This window comes from Pezoporus flaviventris, unplaced genomic scaffold (assembly GCF_033815535.1).
Source record: "Pezoporus flaviventris isolate CSIRO_AGI_PZ_B2104156 unplaced genomic scaffold, CSIRO_AGI_Pfla_v1 ptg000090l, whole genome shotgun sequence".
Classification (NCBI taxonomy): Eukaryota; Metazoa; Chordata; class Aves; order Psittaciformes; family Psittacidae; genus Pezoporus; species Pezoporus flaviventris.
Window position 1 is genome coordinate 920,455 of NW_026892638.1, and position 18,813 is coordinate 939,267.

An 18,813-nucleotide genomic window follows, 5' to 3' on the forward strand; every position below is an offset into this window, starting at 1 on the left:
AAAAGGGTAGAGTCAGACTAGATATAAGGAAGGAATTTTTTACAGTAAGGGTGGTGAAACACTGGAACAGAGGGGAAACAGATGCCCCACACCTATAAATATTCAAGGTCACACTGGGTGGGACTCTGAGCAACCTGCTCTGGTTGAAAATCCCTGCTCATTGCAGAGGCGTTAGACTAGATGGCCTTCAAAGGTCTAAACCCCAACCATTCCACAGTTCCACAATTTAGTGCCAGAAATACTGAGCAAGACTTGCATTTACACACTTTTTAGAGGAGAGTGAGAGGGGAAGGTGGGAAAGATTTATGAAGAGGAGGAAGTGACCGCCAGCCAAGCTGTGAACACTCCTGCCCTGCCCAGGCCCTGAAAAGAACAGTCATCTTGGTTTTGTTATTGCGTCTCTCCCAGTTCCTCCTGAAGGAATGATCTTTACAGGTCACTAGAGTATACTGCATGAGCACAACACCACAGGCGCAGTTGGCTGCTGGTTTGGAGGAGGGTTTCAATGCCTAGTCCACCCTCCCTGCCAGTACATCCAGCATGAAACTTTTTTCTGTGGCTCTTTTGTAGCCATCTGCCAAACTGCAAAGAACTATTTCAGGGTTAATTAAGTTTGGTTCAAAAGCTTACTGAATGTTGGCAGCAATGCTTCTGTCATTTTTGAGCCTATAAATTCACAATTCTAATAAAACAAAAATTTTTATATCCTATTTCTAAGTATAGCTCTTTTGAGTCTACCAGAACATAAAAAAACAAAACATACAGTTGTTAGCCATTCAGCTGAGCTTTACAGTTTCTATGCACACAAAGCTCTTGCTGTGAACTGGCTGTACACAACTTAATGAGAGCTGGAGAACTGTATCACTGTTGACTTCTGAACCATCACCTCACCTGGCCCCCAACATCACAGAAAGCAAGTTGCACTTTATAAAGTAAAATTTACTATTTACCTCTATGTGTTTTTCAGCAGCTCTTGTTTCAAAGTATACTAATGAAAGGTCTGCTCTGACTAAAACAAAGCAAACAGCACCAGCCTAGACTCAAAGATCTTGTACGATTTCAGAAAAACGTTAACAGGAAGAAAGTCCTAACTGCTACGAATGATAAACACTAAGTATTTCTCCAATGGTTACATTCTCATCAGGACAGTTTAGGACAGGCTGAATTCTCTCACTGTGTTTTGAAACATCTGCACAAGTTCTGCAAATCACATTTTGCGTTTTGAACTGAAGCACAATCCCAGCACATCCAGTATTTCACGTCTAATCTCAAAAGAGAAAAATTAGTCTAACAACTGTGATTTTATTGGCCAGCCTCATATTGGCATAACGGATAAACATATCTTCCGCAACGTGGAATTTTATTCTAGAAATGACGGGCATTTAGTATTACGGCACTTGCAACCTCATTTCTAGAAGCCATCATTAGGCAAACAATCCAAGCCACATAAATGAGTTTGCCATTTATAAGCATGTTTGCTCATTAAAATAATAAAATAATAAAAAGGAATATGAAATGAGAAATTTTCATTCATATTTAATCCGTTTATTGCCCTAAGTAGTGGCTTCCATCAAAGCAGCCTTGACCAATTCCCAACCAATAAATTACAAATAACCGTATTTCTCTGCTCCTGGTCCTAAAATCTTATTGGCAGTGTCTCCACAAGTGTTACTGATTTTGACCACAGAAATAATTTCAAAAGCAGTAACATTCTGGTATTTCTGGGTTCCCCACCATAGTCCAGGTGCAAATGTACTGTAGCTTTCCATAGTTCCAGGACTGCTTTCCATGCCATTCCAAAATACTTTACTTTTTCTATTAACATCAACGTCTAAAACACACTATCACACAATGATATCCAGACTTAGCACAAACAACTCTCTTGGTACCTTCTTGTATGGCAAAAACATTTTACCTCTATTATTGACAAATATTACCACTTACAATCTGGAATTAAAGTATGCATTTCTCACAGTTAAACAGTTACTATATCAAAAGTTAAAAAAGTAGTTAAGAAAATAATTTTTCTCTTAAATCACAAGATACATTTCGAGATTATAGTTTTATGACTGTAGCCATGACAGGAACCAGTATCTACTTAATCTGCTGAAAAAGCACACCAGGCTGAGTCAGAATCTCACTAACTGAAGAATGATATTCCTGAAATCCCTTCTTTCATCACTGGTGTCAAATCCTGAAGCCCAACACTACAAGAAACCCAAGTGGTGGATGGAGGGGAAAAGCTTGTGACAAGCTTTGGAGAGAGAACTCATTAATCATTTGCATGTAGATGCTAGCCAGCAAACACGACAACTTTTGTCAAGCCTGACTTTTTTTTTTTAAAGTGAAATCCTTAGGACATGTTAGGTTTGGCATGAGAAATATTTACATAAAAGGAATTAAGTATTTACATAACAGGAAAAGAGAGCACAGTAGTGGTTGAATCATTTAATGGTATCAGACAACTGAAAAAAGCTTAGCCTGATGAAATACTTCATATAGAAATGAGCACCACATAAATATTTTTTATTGTTATTATTACATCTTCATGTTGGAAGAAAAACAGAACCAGAATCAGGTATTAGAAAACTGCTACATAAACATAATTAAATCTCTTGTCACTGTTGTCACATATCATAAAATAGCCTGACTATACATTTTTTACACTCTTCCACTCTTTGCAAGACTTAAGCTTCAACGTGTATTCATAACAATCAGTGCTCACCTTTTGTTCTCTTCAGGCATTTTTTTTATTCCCTGCTTTTATACTTCACTAAAATATTTCACTCTTCACAGAATACAGGAATTATTACTTCGAAGTCTCTCCTTACCCTAAGACTCTTCACAACAGCATACAAGTGTTTAACAACTGAAGCCCACCTTGCAGTCGGTGGGAGCTGGAATGGGACATAAAACAGTCAAGACAGCAATGGGCCAATAAAATCCAGGAATCTTCCAAGTTCTGGAAAGCTTGGAGCCTTATAGCCCATCACAAGCTCCTTCCTACACCCCACATATATTTTCATACACTCTTTGGTTCTTCATCGAATTCCAAGTTTTCCCTACTTCTCTACCTGAATCTAGATCCCCTCCAAAACCCCATTATCCCATTTCCCCCCAGTCTCACCATATAACCAAACTATCATCCTGTCAACCAAAACTTTGATACACTCTCTTTCCTCCTGCCATCTATTTTCTGGGCATCACTCCACCTTTCATCCCTGTTCTGTCTCCCCTTGTTTTGACTCACATAACTCCAAGTGGCTTTCCTCACACTTCACCAGCTACCAGGCTGTGATTAACCAGTAGAGCAGCTTTAGTCCCACTGTCATTCAGGTCCTACCACTGCTACACCCGCTTACATGTGGCACAACCTAGCCCATCTCCCCTGGCTCCTTGTCGTCTCACACAGCCGCTCCTTGCACTTCACAGCTCTTGTCTCTGCTACCAAAGCCAGCTTCTTCCTCCACACTGCGGGCACCTAGCAAGTAAGAGAGAAACCAACTTCCCCCATGTCCAGTGGCTAAACTGGCCATCACTGAAAGAAATTCTGAATTTCATAGAAATTCATCACAATTTGAGAGAGCTGCGATTGTTCAGCCTGGAGAAGAGAAGGCTCTGGGGAGACCTTAGAGCAGCTTCCAGTACTTGAAGGGGGTACATGAAATCTGTAAAGGGATTTTTTACACAGGCATGTAGAGACAGGACAAAGGAAAGTGGCTTTAAGCTGAGAGAAGGTAGACCTAGATTAGACATCAGGAAGGAATTCTTTAAGGGCGGTGAGACGCTGGCACAGGTTCCCCAGAGAAGCTGTGGCTGCCCGATCCCTGGAAGTATTCAAGGCCAGGTTGGACTCTGAGCAACCTGCTCTAGTGAAAGACATCCCTGCCCATGACAGGGGCAGTGGAACCAGATGATCTTTAAGGTCCCTTCCAAACCATTCTATGACTCTATGAAATCAGTCACATCTAAGCTTGGCCTGCATCTAATACCGGTCAAGTTCCCAAGTGTGCAGAAGGCTAAGGTTGGCAAGCATAAAGTGACCAAAGGGCTCCTGAAACGGGAGATGTGGCACAACCTCCCCAAGAGGGCTGCTCACCTGCCTCACCTCGAAGCCACCGGTACTTCAGAGGCACGCCAGACCACGGCCACCTACACATGACTCCAGGGACACATGCAACGGCCCTGCCCAAAGTGCTGAGCGTCCATTCCATGAGCTGAGAAACCTCCCAGCCGCGCAGCAACCTCCCGCACCGCCGCAGGACGCTGGTACCTCAGCGCCGGCCTGGAGCGCGGTGACCAAGACAGGGCCGCCTCGCACCCGCACCTTCTCCTCCTCACCCGTCAAGGGCGCGGGCAAAGCCCAACGCGGACCCGTCCGCTGGCACAGCCCCGCGGCGGGGCTGCCCTGTGGGCAAAGGACGGCGGAGCCGCCCCCCACCCTGCGGGCCGCGGGAAGCGCCCAGTCTGCGACCGGACGAGCCGGCTCGGCGGAGACGTGACGCCGGGCCACCGAGGCCACAGCCGGGCGGGGCGCTCGGCTCCAGGGGAGGCGGTGCCGCAGCAGCCACGGCAGCCGCACGGTCCCCAGGGGCGGTGCGGCCCGGCCCGGCCGTGCCCTGCCCCGCCCAGGTGCGCGCTGCCTGGCGAAGGTGCTTAAATAGCGTCGGCAGCCGCGCCACCCTAGTCCCTCGCACCGCGGCCAGGTAAGGCAGGATGCTCGGAGGCCTTCGCCGGCGACCCTTTCCCGCTCCGCGCTGCCTACCGCGGGGGGCCGAGGCCGTGGGGAGGCGCTTCTCTGGCTGCCAGGGCAGTCACAGCTTCCGCCGCGAGTTGAAAGCAGCGACCAGGCGGGCGCGAAAGCAGGGAGTGTCCCCCGGCCGGTCCTCCGGGGCACGGGGAGCCTGGGAGTGCTGGTGCGAGGGGAGGCAGGCGCGGTGCGGAGAGGGGCACCCTGGCAGGCACGCTTTGTGTCGGAAGGCGGGCGCTGCTGGAGGGCGGCTCGTCCCCCGGCTGACCCCGGGAGGGGCCGCGGCTGGGCGGGTGGGCTTGTGCCGTGTCTTCCCGCTGCTGCTGCTGTTGCTGTGTTTTTCACTCCCTCAAGCGTGGAGGCTAGGGCATTGGCTCTGCGTCTCGCTTATCCGGGGTATAAACATCCTGCGGTAAGGAAAGCCTTATCTCCCTGGAGAGCCCACCGCTCCCCACACCGCTTCCCCCCAGTGTGACCTTGACGCCATTAGAGTGAGAGGATGAGATGTCTCTGACGGGGCCTTTATAAATTATTCTGCTGATATACCGTGGTACAGTTACTGCTGGTGGCACACACCTGGGAAGGCACTGGTAAGAAGGCGCTTGCTGGGGTGATGGGCTGGCCCCACACCGGCCAAGTGCTGCTCCCTCACAGGAGTGGGTAAACGGGCAGCCCGGTGGCACCCCTTGCTCCAGCGTGGGAGCTGTGTTCTCCGGGCATGATCTGCCCTGCTGAAGACCTTAACGTGACTTAAAAGAGTTAGTGTCTAGCAGAGAGCATGCCGGATGGGCTGATGCATGAGGAGGGTTATCCCATGGGATGCTGTATTCACCAGATGGAGTAACAGCTTAATTGCTTGTCTGTGAGTTGGCTGTGATTTAATGCTCCAAGCCAACCTCAAGAAACCAGGACAGGAAGGCTTTGAGTAGCTTTTGGAGACTTGCATCTTCCTGATGGTCACTGACCTACCCTCTGGAAGATCTTCCTGTGGCTTTTGCAACTCTGAGGTACATCAGACTCATGGGACAGACTTTCCCTGAACTTGCCAGCAATTGGTCTGTCTTGTGTTACCTGTTTGAAGAAATTCAGCTCTGGCTTTACCTGTGTCTGTCTACCTTCTCTCCAGCCTTCCTGGAGGTACTGCAGAAAGTAGGAGCTGCTTTGTCCCAGCTCTTGGGTCCACCAGTGGGTCCTGTAAAAAGCATCCCACCTACATGCATGGGAACCTTCAGAGCATGTTATTGAATCTAGGTGCCGTCCTAGTTACGTGCAAGGCATCTAATCAGTGGGTTACCAAATCGTGCTTTGCAAGCTCCTCTGTGTCCAGACACATCCATTTGGGGTCCTCACATCCAACTGTGTCATCAGGGTTTTCTTGCCTGCCAGAGTGATTGGGGAACATTTGTGAACCAGCTTTTACTCCAGCTGTTTTTCTCTTGTGGCCCACAGGGGTAGTAGCTAGCAGCTTCTTCATGGAGCACATTTCTGCCTGGTAGAGGTCAGAATCTCTGACTGCCAGTTTGTGGTGAGAAGGATCGTTGGCACACGTGTCTGGAGACTGTCAGGATTCATCCCATCTTCTGGAAATTCCTGCTGCAGCTGCTTTCCTTCACTTCTCCAGACATTGACTTCTGCCCCACCTTCAGTGGTCGTAAATAACAGCATTACTCTTCTTACAGTGTGAGCTAACACAATCATTTTGTCAGTCCATATGGGCAGGTTTTTTTCTGTGGCATCCACTCCCTGTTTAGAGAAATCCTCCTGGGATATCGGAGTTGTATGCTCCATGAGATGAGAGCACTGTTAGGCACTGATCCAAGAGTGTGTAAGCAAGAGATCAAATCGGTTGTGTTTGGCATCTCAGAACCTGTTAGTCCTTGTGGCGTTAATGTTGCTTGAAAGTAGAAAACTGGAAGTTCAACCTGTCAAGCATTTCCCCCTAGCTCTTAATACAAATGATTAAAAACACCATGGGGAGGGAATACTGTGGGAATGAAGGCAGTGGACTCCAGTTTAGTGCGGTTTAACCATCTGTACTTATGGATGGGTGCTCTGCTGAATGTCAAGTTCAGAGTGCAATCTGGAGGAAAATTGTGATATGATAAAGAACAGGAAATGGCATGGGTACAGAGGGAGTTAAGAATGGAGGAGGGAACTGGATACAGAGAGTGAGAGGAAGTGGAGAGCTGTTCATGTTTTGATATGGAAGTTAAACTGAATGAAGTTGACAGGACTTTTCCTTCCAGGCAGCTTGTCCTGTCAGAAGTCATGGTTTTACTTGAAATCTGTGAAGAAAACAAAAAACCACCACCAAACCAAACAAAGCCAAGCAAACAAACAAAAACACCACAAAACACACACACACACACCCCCCCCCAAGAAAAAAAACAACAAAAACCCACCCAGCCACAGTGGCAGTGGCAACCTCCCAGTAGCTGCTCAAGAATTGAAAGTATGGGTTAAAACACTTAAATAGAAAAATCTTGAAAAGGGTGGCTTGTGACTTCTAATGGGTTTCCATTGTGGACTACAACTGACAGGGTATTGTAATTTTTGAAATAAAAAACACAGGATAGATCTCATCCTTCTGCATGAAATCATTTGGGTGCTTTTGCAAGCAAAAGAGCAGGAATGGGGCCTTCTCTGGGAAACATAAAACAGAGGGACAGCAGCATTTTAATTCTTCCAATGCTTTTTTCTTTTAATCCTCAGTTCCTGAATTCATGTAATTGCACCTGGCTGTCAAATTTCATATGGGTAAGGGGGAGTAAATTTATAGCCTGGTGTTTGCAGTGGAAACCTTGGACAATATGAACTCTGAAGGTTCAGGCAAAAAGTCCCTGTTCCGTCATTAAAACGTGTATTTTAAAATTCTTGGAGTTGTGCATAATGTGAATTTTGTAATGCAAGTATTATACAGAAAATTGATGAGATGATTGTGATGTTATTTCGTGTTGAATATACCTGGCTTGGACTAGACTTACAAAAGGATAACGCAGTATATCATTTAAGCTCATAACCAGACTTCCTTTACAAGCTATGTTTCAGTTCCCTCTTTCCTCATCCTTAGCTGCCTCCACACTAACAGATCTTCTAGCAGTTTCTGACCTAGTATTTCCATGTCTGCTCTCAGACTTTGGGTCAGTATAAAAGGAAAATTCTCTTATGTCTGTGCCTCTGCATATATCGGATTTAATGGAAGTATTTCAAGCACATAGTCAATATAAGGCTTACTTCTTTCTTAAAATACTACTTCTTGAAACACAAGAAATAAAGCTTAATCTTGCATTGTTTTTTTTAGTTGAAATTTGGTGGTAGCATAAATGAAAATTAGTCCTCCTTTCAATTTCGCAGCATTAAATCTGTGGCTTTCATCTTCCAAGCCACAACAGACTGTTCTGAATGTTCCTTCTTTTGTGGCCTGAAAGAATGAAGAAAATATGCACGTGCTTCATTTCTAATGTGTGTTTTAATCTCATAACAAGATTGGTGGAAGAAAAGCAGACGCTGTGCTGGTGTAATGAGAACAAATTTACAGATACTTCTTTTTAGGGGCTAAATGTTTGGATTTTGTTTTTAGAATCGTAGAATAGAATCGTAGAATAGTTAGGGTTGGAAAGGACCTTAAGATCATCTAGTTCAACCCCCCTGCCATGGGCAGGGACACCTCACACTAAACCATCTCACCCAAGGCTTTGTTCAACCTGGTCCCTTCATTATTTCCTTTTGTCCCAATTCACTTGTACTTGTTCATGTTTTCTTCCCTGGAGTGAAATGCAAAAGAAGGATTCGGAGTTATCTCTAATTATAGTGTATTATTGCTGTTATAATGATTAATGTGCCTCAGCAAAAAGTATCTCAAGACAGTTGAGTCTGAAACTGGGCTTTGATGGGATTTTTTCTTTTTTGTACTTCAGAAGCCCTTTATTCAGTTTTGTGCATTTGTAGAACAGTAAATCTGAGCCACTTCAGATCAGTTATAAAAACGGGGAAATTCCTAGATGTGAAGGATTATGAGAAATGATGTGCAGCTATGAGAAACAGTTGTATTAATTTCAGAAAGACCAGTGAAATCAAGGAAGGAGGAGTGACTAAACTAATCCAATTTCTCTGCTCAGAAGGAAAGCCTTCAAACTGACTCCAGCTCATGCAGTTTTGAAAGTGTGCTTGGCTAATGGTATTCAGGTTGAAATCAATCATAATTTCTTTAATTTCTTTTTGTTGATATACTGTCCTATCTTTAGTATTCTTTACAAACATTTTTTTTTCCAGACTGAAACTGTGACTCTTCTACCAGGGGAACCTCAGCTAGCAGGTTTTCGAATCGTAGCAGGTACATAGACTGAATCCAGAACAGTGAAGAAACACTTAGCAGGCGCAGTTTACAAATTAATTGACCACAGTGATGGGATGCATTAAGGGAGGTCTCTCAGTTTTGGTATTCAAGATAGCCAGCTGGGAGACTTTGTTTCTTCCTGCAGTGTGGCCTTCTTGCTGCTGCTGGTATAGCCTGTTTGCTTGCCTGTTGAGCTTAGCACTTCTTGTGCCTTTTACCTGCATGCTACTCTCTGCCTTATCCCATGCTGCTGGCAGTCTAGTTTGACGTTGAGCAGTAATACATCTAAGAAATTCACCATTCATGTGTCTGCTCAGCCAGTTCTTTAAGTGGGTCCTGCTCTTACAAGTGGCTAAGTAAAATGACTTGATAGATTGCTTTGCATTGCAAACAGATAATTACATGTTTGACTGATGCATGGGTTTTTATGGTTGCGTTTTGTTTTCATCCCAGTGGGGCACTGCAGTTACTAGGGAGTGATGGGAAGCTTGTTGTGGCTGACATATGTTCAACAGTTTGTTTACAAAAATCACATAATACTTTGTTTTTCTTGTGGAATAACTGTTACGAAGCACATGTAAGGAGGAGTCAATCTAACATGACTTCTAGCTTCTGGTCATCTGAATGAGTAGCAGGCCAGTGGAAGCTGGTAGAGGAAAGTCTGCATGTTAACTAACTAATAACAGTAACTAAGTAGAGTCCCTGCTTCTATCTGTAACAAACTCCTCCAGTCCATATTTATCCTTTCTGATACATCCAGTATATCCTGATATTACCCACCAAGTAATAGATGAGGTTGTCTGTCATGGGAGGTTGTGGGTGAAGGGAAGAGGGCAGTGTTGAAACGCTGCAATATGAGCGCACATAAGTAACTCCTATACTTGTTAGGGAACAGCTTTCTTGTGGTTTATCCAGATTTTATTTTCCATAGTCTGAAATTCCCCTGGGTTTCAGGTTGACTTTTGATGGATGTAGCCACTTGGACCTGAGATCTCATGGTTGCTAGTCACTGTAGTATAGAGTACAGATGTCCTTATGACCCCTGTAGTCCAAAGTGTCAGAGCAGCACAAACTTCCTTGTGCATAATGTCAGAAATAATTTTTGATCTTGTTTTCCTTAGAGCTCACTGAATGGCACTAGGTCCTAACTTTGTCAGGCTTTGCCTGTCCCGGTTTATCCACATCCAGCAGATTTGTCATCCATACTACCATATGGACTAGCCTCAGCACTAGTTTATATTTTCTTCTCTTTTACTGCTGAATTTTTTCTCCTGTGGGCTCGGAAGCCTTCTGGGAGTCACTTTTGTTATATTTCTTTTTAAAGCTTTCTTGTAGCAGAGACAAAGAATTCAGGAGTATGGGAAGTTTAAAGAAAGTGTGGGAGCAGTATGCTTACCAACTCTAACTATTGAATCGGTGAGAGATGAAGTACACAGTCTTTAGTATAGCTTTTTAAATTGTCTTTTTTTTTTTCTTAAATCTTTTCAGAACAGAACCAAAATCTTCTGTATGCTTGCTCTTGAAGCTGTATAGGACCAGAAGCTGATTTAAGAAACAGAAAAGCTTTTATTGCCTGTGGAAGGAGAAGCAAGATTTATATGCTTTGAAAAGGTATGCATTAGAAGTTTTAAAGTCCAATAATCATCAGTGTTCATTTGCATGAAGTTTCTCTCAAGAGCTCTCATTTTCTGCCATTCACTGCAGAAATTTCCTGTAGCTTTCTGCTTTCAAGAGGAAAGGTAGCCTGTCCTTGTTCCCCAGATTCAGCCTTTGAAAATAATGTCCCCTTATTTGTAAGACCGTGTATCTAAAGAAACAATTCATTTAGATGTGCAGCAGCAATTGCAGGGTTTTTTTTCAGTCTACCTGTAAAGCAGGTTCTGTCTTTTCATCAGCATTCAATGGCAGCAGACTGAAATAGGCCCTTTAATCCATAATGGAGGTACTACAAAACAGAAAATAGACCAAGTATATACAATATAGGCCAAGTAGCAAATGCAGAAATAAATATTGTAATGTAGCTAGTCCCACTGTTGGGTTTTTTTTTCTTCTTATTTTTATTAATGTATTTTCCTGTTCACAGATCTACTGTAGTTTTCTGCCACTTAATGCTAACAGGAAAAACAGTCAAACAAAAAAACCCCAACTCATCTGCTTAAGAAGATTGTGTTGTAATGTATCCAGTGGCTGTTCCTGCACCAGGGGGTGAAGGAAATAATGAACAACATGGGAAACTTATTTTTTTCCTTTTTGTTTGTGGAGCTGTGTTGCTATGCGCTGGATTCCTGCTTTCAGTCTTTATTCTGCAGTCGTGCCCATCTGGAACATTCAGTGACTGTAACGAGGTCCTTAAGGCTGCTGGGCCTGTGTTGGCTGTAAGTGGACTGGTTTGTATTTTACTGGCAAGATCAAGGGCCAGGTTGTATATAAGACAAAGACAGTTGCAGAATGAGCAGGTGTACAGTCTTGTTTTTTGTCGTGGGAACTGTCAGTTTGCCCAGTTTCTCATATTTGGATTCCTGTTTTTAACTAGTGGAATGCTAATTAGCATCTTGGGCATTTGGGTTCCTGGCTGCAGCCCCAGCTGGCACACCATACAGCTCAACCACACTGGCAGTTCTGATGTGGACCTCCAGGGCTGTGGATTCCTGTCTCTTCAAATCATGGGACCTTTGATTGTGCTCACTGGGTTGTGTTTCTTCGTGATAGCTCATGTTAAAAAGAAACAAAACTTAAATCTCAGCCAAGAATCTTGTGAAAGTGAAGAACAACCTCAGAGGCCTGAACCTTTTCAGGTTACAGTAGGTGGGTAAATAGTGTGTGAACTTTACATTTGAGAGTTAGTAATAAGGGGGGGGTTCCCACTAATTATTTACCTCTGAATATTACTTATTTGAGGTCTAAGCATGTCAGTTCTGATATGTCAAACCAGCCAAAACAGAAAAATGTTACTTTGTCTCTTACATTTTTTTGTAAGATCAGTTCAGTTACCTTTCTCTAAAAGGCAAAACCTTTGAGAGAGCAAAGGGTCTTACTGCCTGTGCAAAAGAAGCCATGTAATCCAACACAAATGAGTCCAATCCAATTTCCTTTCCCAGAGGGTGTAGCTGACACTGCAAATCACAGGTGTGTTGACTTCTATGACTTTATTTAAGATTTATTTTAGCCTTAAGCTCTGACCCCCAAACCCAGAAAAATCTGTTTTGTAAGAAGTGTGCTGTATTTCTTCTAATCATGGCCAGAGATGTACTTGCAAAATGCTTCTGTAATTGCACAGTATTTGAGTAGATGTGGTATGATGGCAGGGAATGCTCCCTTGCATATACCACTGCTTTTAATAGCCCATGAACATATTCTATACATAGGTTATTCTGGTAACCTTCTACCTCTCAAAAATGATTAGTCAATCATAATATTGCTTGACTGTCATCTGACTCACTATACTTGAAATTCGTTATGCAAAACCTTTTTCCTTCTGCCTGTCAAACTGGTGTACAGACCTCTAACCTGGTGACCCTTAGAAGATGTGAAGGTATAAAGTCAGTTTTCCAGACACCAGGACAAATGAAAGGGTCATAAAAAGAAATTCACATTGTTTTTAAAGGCAAGGAAGCAAAATTAGTGGATTCCTTTTATATTTCCATGAGGAATAGGAAAACTGGCAGGCTGAAGGCTGAGGTCTGGTTGACATTGTGGCATTCTGGAACAATAGTGACACAGCTAGAAAATACCGCCACCTTACTCAATATATTTGATGCTCCTTGACCTGTCCCTGCAGACAAATTACCAAGGAAGAAAGGTGCCAGGCAGCTGTGAATGTCAGTATAAATCACGTAGTGAATGATAGATACAAACTTTCTATTTAAATTAAAAATTAAATAATTGAATATCTTTGATTATGAAGTTAAAATTGGCAGATATGCTGCTCAGTACACTTAATTATGTATCAATAGCATTGTGGTGTTGATATGACTCGAATACTTTTGTTATAACTCTGCAGTACTGTGGAAAAACTTAAGATGCACTATTTTAGATATGTGAGGAAAACTAAATACTTGCCTATCCTTAAAGTGAGCCAACAGTAACTGTGCCTTGCACTTCCAGTTTCTGAGTTCAGCCAACAGTGAAGGGGTTTGTGTCTGCTAGCTAGATGGAGCACTTCTGCTCCCCACCTGTATTTTCTAAATTAAATCTTCCATTTGTCAGTGTGCCACATCTTTATTCTGGATAATTTTAATGTTGAATGTACCTCCAATGTACTTTAACAGCCCAGAATATAACTGTTCTGTATGTGTGATCATTGCACTTTATCTTAAAAGGTAGACAAAGTAATTCCAAAGATGGGAAATATTTTTGGATACAGTTATAATAAACAGTGGTGCTCAGTTTTTCAGAGGTAGTAATTGGTGTTTTTTTTTTCCCTAGGTGATGCTGTAATGATATTCCCACCTCCACCACCTCCTTATTTTGCTGATCCTGTGTCACAAACTGTAACACATTGTCTTATGTCAAGTGGTTTGCCTACAGGTGAAAATCCCCCACCATACCATTCTATCTTCAGTGATGGGTAAGACTGTTTTCTTCTCTGTCTTTGGAAATATGGGCTGCTTCTCAAGGTATCCAAGACCACATTCTAAAATAATCACTGTGAATTAACTCTCTGCTAGGCACTGCAAAGTTTTCTAGTGTATCATTATGGGAGTTAAATTCTTGCCAGTTCATTGTGACTGAAAAGAGCTTTGATGAAGTAAAAACAAAGCCTTAAATAAGTGGTCTTATATAGTCAGATTAGGTTTCTTCCACAGATTGTCCAAGAGAAGGTGTCCCTGACAGCAGTGCCTCAGTGTCATGTTACCTGCACTGAAAGATTTTTCTCTGTAGAACCAGTGCAGTGAGCCCTTAATGACACCTATCCCCAGGTCCTGTGACCCTGGCAACTCCACTTAAGTGGCTTCTGTTCCCTCTGTGACCATTAGCTTACTGCCTTGGGGAAGTGAGACCTGTTGTGCTGGTCTGCCTTGTTCCAGCTGTGGCAGTGTGTCAAGATAAAAGGATACCTTGATATGGCAGCAGAAGAGCAGGAGGAGCTCTAAAAGGAAGGTTGCAATGCCAGCTTCATCTCAAGGTGTTGTACCTTACCCATGCAGCCAATCTTCCATAGGTTGAGAACAGCTGATTTGCTAGATGCTGCCACTACCAAGCTGTGGGAAGGAGAGCTGCCAAGTGACTGAAGACTTCCAGTCTACAGTGGAAGAACTTCTAGCCTTATTTATCCCCTGTGGGTTACCACCAATGGGCTGCTAACTTGGAAGTGAAAGAGGTACTGCAAGGACCACATACTAGGAGCCAGAGCTACATCTGGCCAGGAGAGCTAGATGCCACATGCCTAGAGCCCCCAACTCATTTTCAGGGCTTTCGTGATCCAGAATTGACTTTGCCTTTAGGGAGGTCCTATGTCAGCTTATTTTTGATCTGTGAGTCAGTGGGTAGTGTGGTACTTCATTGGATGACTTTAGTTTACAACCCGCAGCATCTTCAGCACCATCATTGCGGAAAAACTCCAGCCTGCCCAGCTGTGTCCAGTAGTCGTAGTTGTTGGTCCGTTGCTTTAATGGCTTTCCACTATATTCCAGGTTTCTCTGCTCACACGAGGAAGTGTATTCCATGACCAGCTGTGTGCCTGATGTCGGCACACTTTAAAACTTGTGCTAATCTTCCTTTTGAAGTGAGCAAGCACGAACCTTCTTCCAACCCAAAGTCCTAAATGCCACAGGAGGAGGATACTTGTGTTAGCAATGGTGCTTATCCTTGTTACCACACTGTGTGCTGCCATGTCTGTGGTTTTTCAGTCATCCTTTGAAGTGCACCTGATGGATTCTTGAGGCTCAGCCCCACTGTGCAAGGCACTGTTCTCTAGTCAGTCATTGTCAACAGCTCCTCATATTGTCTTTAACTTCCTATTGCCCTCCTCCAAACATTTCCTCTCCATCTTTGCTGGAGACAGCAGATGCCTTCTTCTGTTGCTATTATTACAAGCCAGGCTGTTTTTCTGCTTTTTCTCAAAATCACTGTGTTGCATTTTTTTAACATAGAATAAACACCTCTATCAAAACCCCTACTCAGTCTTCTTGATGACTGGTATAGCACTCTCTCTAGTGCACAGTGGGACTAGCCCCCAAACAAAATAAAATGGTCATGTACATACCACCTAGGGAAGGAAGATGCTCGGTGTTTGGTTCCCACTGACTGAGGTCCAGCTTGAGATTGATGACGTATGCTGAGGGATACAGAGCCTAATAAATCCTAGCTATGCACACAGTTAATGGTCTGAGGGTTTTCCACTTAAATTGTTTCAGAGAAAGTGCTTTTTGTACAGAGTTGATGACAGCCTGTTGATTACTCAGGGCTATAAACACGTGCCAATTCAGGATGGCAAGGGCGGATGTAGGTATGAGAAGATATCAGGTTGATCAAGTGAAAGTACTTTCCAGAGAGCGGTGACTCTCATGGCCAGGGATAAATTGTTGTGCAAAAAAACATTTTATTTCATTAAGTATAAAAGTTTTTGCCTGCTCTCAGATTGCAAGTGTAATGTATCAGCTGTCAGAGCTATATTAGTGCAATTAAAGGATGGCCAGAGCAAGCAGGAGAGAAAATAAACTGCTGCTGCTAGAAAGAATTTACGTGAAGTATCTGTGTCCTGATTGGGCTGGGTGAAGGTGTCCACAGCTGGAAGGTGTTTCATGCCAGCTGCTGCTAGTCCTAGAGTTAGGCATCAGACATGAGCATGTCTGTGTCCAGCATGTGCTGTAACTCCCTTCTGGCATGTACGTTCCAGATGTACGCACAAAGCAAATGGATCTATGTGGAGAAATTATTTGCCCTGAGTGTGAACCTGAACCTCCAATAGCTCTGAGACAGCCGATTCAAATATGGTCCAAGAGCACTCTCAAAAAACATTATTTAAATACATTTAGAAGACCAGGCTGGAGTGGATAACTGGGAGGAATACAGGAACACCCATGTTCTGCTGTAGCCTTGTAAGCATGTGGGAGAGAGAGTATGACTCTTGTATCACCTGTCTATAAGTACCGTGCACTAAACTGAGGGGCACAAGTGCTCTTTACCCTTGATTTCAGGCCTTGAGTTCAGATGTGGGCTGCCTGCCCATGTGTTTGGTAAAATATGTAGATTACCAAAGGCTGTGAAGGAATGCAAGCAGTGCATCCTTCACTGAGAAACAAAAAACAAAGGGTGGCAGGGGAATGTCAAAACCAATAGTTCCTCACACTTCTTGTTGGCTCTCCCTGCTGATGCACATACAGGTTACCCGTCTCTTTCATCCATTCTCCTACAAAATCGCCTGCAGCTGGATCAGCTGCCTCAATCCATGAATGTCCAGTTCTTGTGCTCTGAACTTTATATGTGATCACATCAACTCAATCCTTGTTGCTTGCCTGTCTGGACTTCTTCATCTTGTGAACATGTGCACGCAAAATGGCAGTTTGTAGCCTAGCTTGTTTTAGTGGAGTGGACAAAAGACCTCAACCTTGGATGCTGAAACCTTGACTTCTTGCTTCAATGTTCTGTGGCTGCGGGTGATCAAACTGTTGTCCTTCAGTGCTTCCCAGGGTCTTCACAGAGACCCTGTGAGCTGATACCACCCACCTCTGAGCATTTCACTCAGTCATGCTCTCCCATGGTGCAGTGCTTGCTCACGGCCACGGCATCTTGACTACTGCAAATTGCCTTCCTACCCCTTTTCATGGAAGAGCATCAGAGGTCTTGTTCCTCCTAACATAGTGCCATGGTTGAAGATCCCAAAGCTGGAAGGGAATGCGCATTTTGTATGTGAGTGGTTACTAGGCAAATGTGATTTCATTTTTGAGTCCATTGCTGCATGCTCTGTCAGCAAGTGCTGTGCCAGAGGCTGTGCTGGATGAGAGAGCTTGTAGGAAGCTGAGTCATGGTCTGATCCCAGACATGGTTGGTTTTGTACTGCAGTCTGTTATATAGCATTTCAGCATTCGTCTTTTAGTATGCTCACTCTGCTTTAAGCACACACCTTTGCACACCAGTAGCACCATGAAAGATAAGATGCTCTGTATTCCTGCTCCTCACAGTATTGGTGGGTGACCAGATGTATGCACAAAGGCAAGTGCCAGTTCTTGGAGTGATTCACAAGGAATGAGTTCTTCCCTTCCCTTGGGAAGCAGATGAAACAACATGCCCAGGGCCAACCAGCTCCAGGTTGAGATGAGCAGGTACCAGAGCCATGTGGTTACAACTGATGGGGATCTAGTTATGATGGTCAGAGGAGGGTAATGAATATTTGGCTGCCCTCCTTGACTGTCACTGGGAACTTGTCAGTCTGGTCGTGTCCAATTACTTCTGTTTCTCCAGCTCTGAGCAGGAATGCTACTCCATATGTCTGTCATGGGTTGCTGGAAAGCTTAATAAAAGTTTCAAGTTGCCTTTCATGTAAGATCTCAAATGGCTAAGGATTGTGATTTTTTTCAATGCAATTCTAGGTCTTTTAATTTCATAAGGGAAGGGAACAGCATATATGTGATAGACTACAAAAGGGAAGGTACATCAGGAGCCAAGGATCAGAAGAAGATTTAGTAAGATTATGATATAGCTCTGCTAGAAGGCCCTAATACCCGTAAGCCAGGCTGTGACTGGTGATGTGCAAAGCTAGAAAGCAGCTTGCTTCCCCTTCCCTTCTGAAGTAATAGAATTTTCATATGAATCATAATGTAGCCTAGAGAATGAAATCCTAATGCTTATGCAAGTTATTTGCTCCATGGATTTTTAGGGAGCATGTGCATATGTATGTTTATGTAAGTCAAGTAGAATTTCACTCACTGTAGAGAAATTAATTATGCTAATATGCAGTTTTGTGTTTTTGTAGAGCACAGCTTGCAGTCGATGAAAGAACAGTTGCTGTTAGAGACTATGAAACCATATATACAATTTCTGGAAGCAGCTCACCTTCAGATATTTTACCAGTGCTATACCTCTCCTCTGAATCACCTCCAAAATATGAAGAAAAAGCATCCATAACAAATAATGAATATTCTTCATCTTCTTCGTCTATTTCCTTAGCTCTGTCTGACACCAGCTCATAAAGGACTGTCAGTTAGACTTAATTTTTAAGTTGAATTGTACATTCAGATTTACAATTTTTGAATTAATTTACATTTTATAATAAAAAAAATAATGTTGTCTGTGTCTAATTTTTCATCAAAAAGCATAAATGGGGTCATAAAATGAATTTGGGTTTCAGGGAATATTAGGTAATGCTGGGCTTGTTGAGCAAGTAGTCTGAAGGGATTCAGTTCGCTGTAAGTGTTAAATGTTCATCTTGTTCTGTTACAGCTTCAATTTCTGTTTTTAGTCATTTATATAGTAGAGGCACTAAGTAGAAACCAACTTTTTCCTTATTTTAATTAAATCTGGAGCTTCAAAACAAAATAAATAGGAAGTGGTTTTATTTCTATTTTTGTATGACTTTTGTGGAAAATACTGGTTTGCACAGTTACTGACTTTATATACTCTCTGAGAACATCACAAAAAGGGGTGTTTAAGATTGGGACCAAGTATGTTATGGAGAGTTTAAATGGTTAGTTTTTGGTCTGCCTGGTAATAAACATTCCATAGCTTAATTTAGACCCTCTCTAGCACTTATGTAAGTATAATCCCTAGGAAGATCACTTTTAACAAG

General features: G+C 43.2%; 1 protein-coding gene across 4 annotated transcripts; it reads left to right on the forward strand.

Moving 5' to 3' along the window:
• The first annotated feature begins 4,590 nt into the window (after window positions 1-4,590).
• On the forward strand, window positions 4,591-18,314 carry TMEM171 (transmembrane protein 171). Of its 4 annotated transcripts, none has more exons than XM_061475760.1 (5): window positions 4,591-4,706; window positions 10,575-10,697; window positions 11,170-11,891; window positions 13,512-13,653; window positions 18,001-18,314. In XM_061475760.1, the coding sequence occupies exons 3-5, from the start codon at window positions 11,261-11,263 to the stop codon at window positions 18,215-18,217; spliced, it is 990 nt and encodes a 329-aa protein (XP_061331744.1). In that variant the 5' UTR covers window positions 4,591-4,706; window positions 10,575-10,697; window positions 11,170-11,260; the 3' UTR covers window positions 18,218-18,314. The 4 variants fall into 4 exon arrangements, with proteins under 4 accessions (XP_061331744.1, XP_061331743.1, XP_061331746.1 ...); XM_061475759.1 differs by lacking the exon at window positions 4,591-4,706 and adding an exon at window positions 5,877-6,137; XM_061475762.1 differs by lacking the exon at window positions 4,591-4,706 and adding an exon at window positions 5,886-6,137 and having other exon boundaries at window positions 11,620-11,891.
• Window positions 18,315-18,813: the final 499 nt, after the last annotated feature.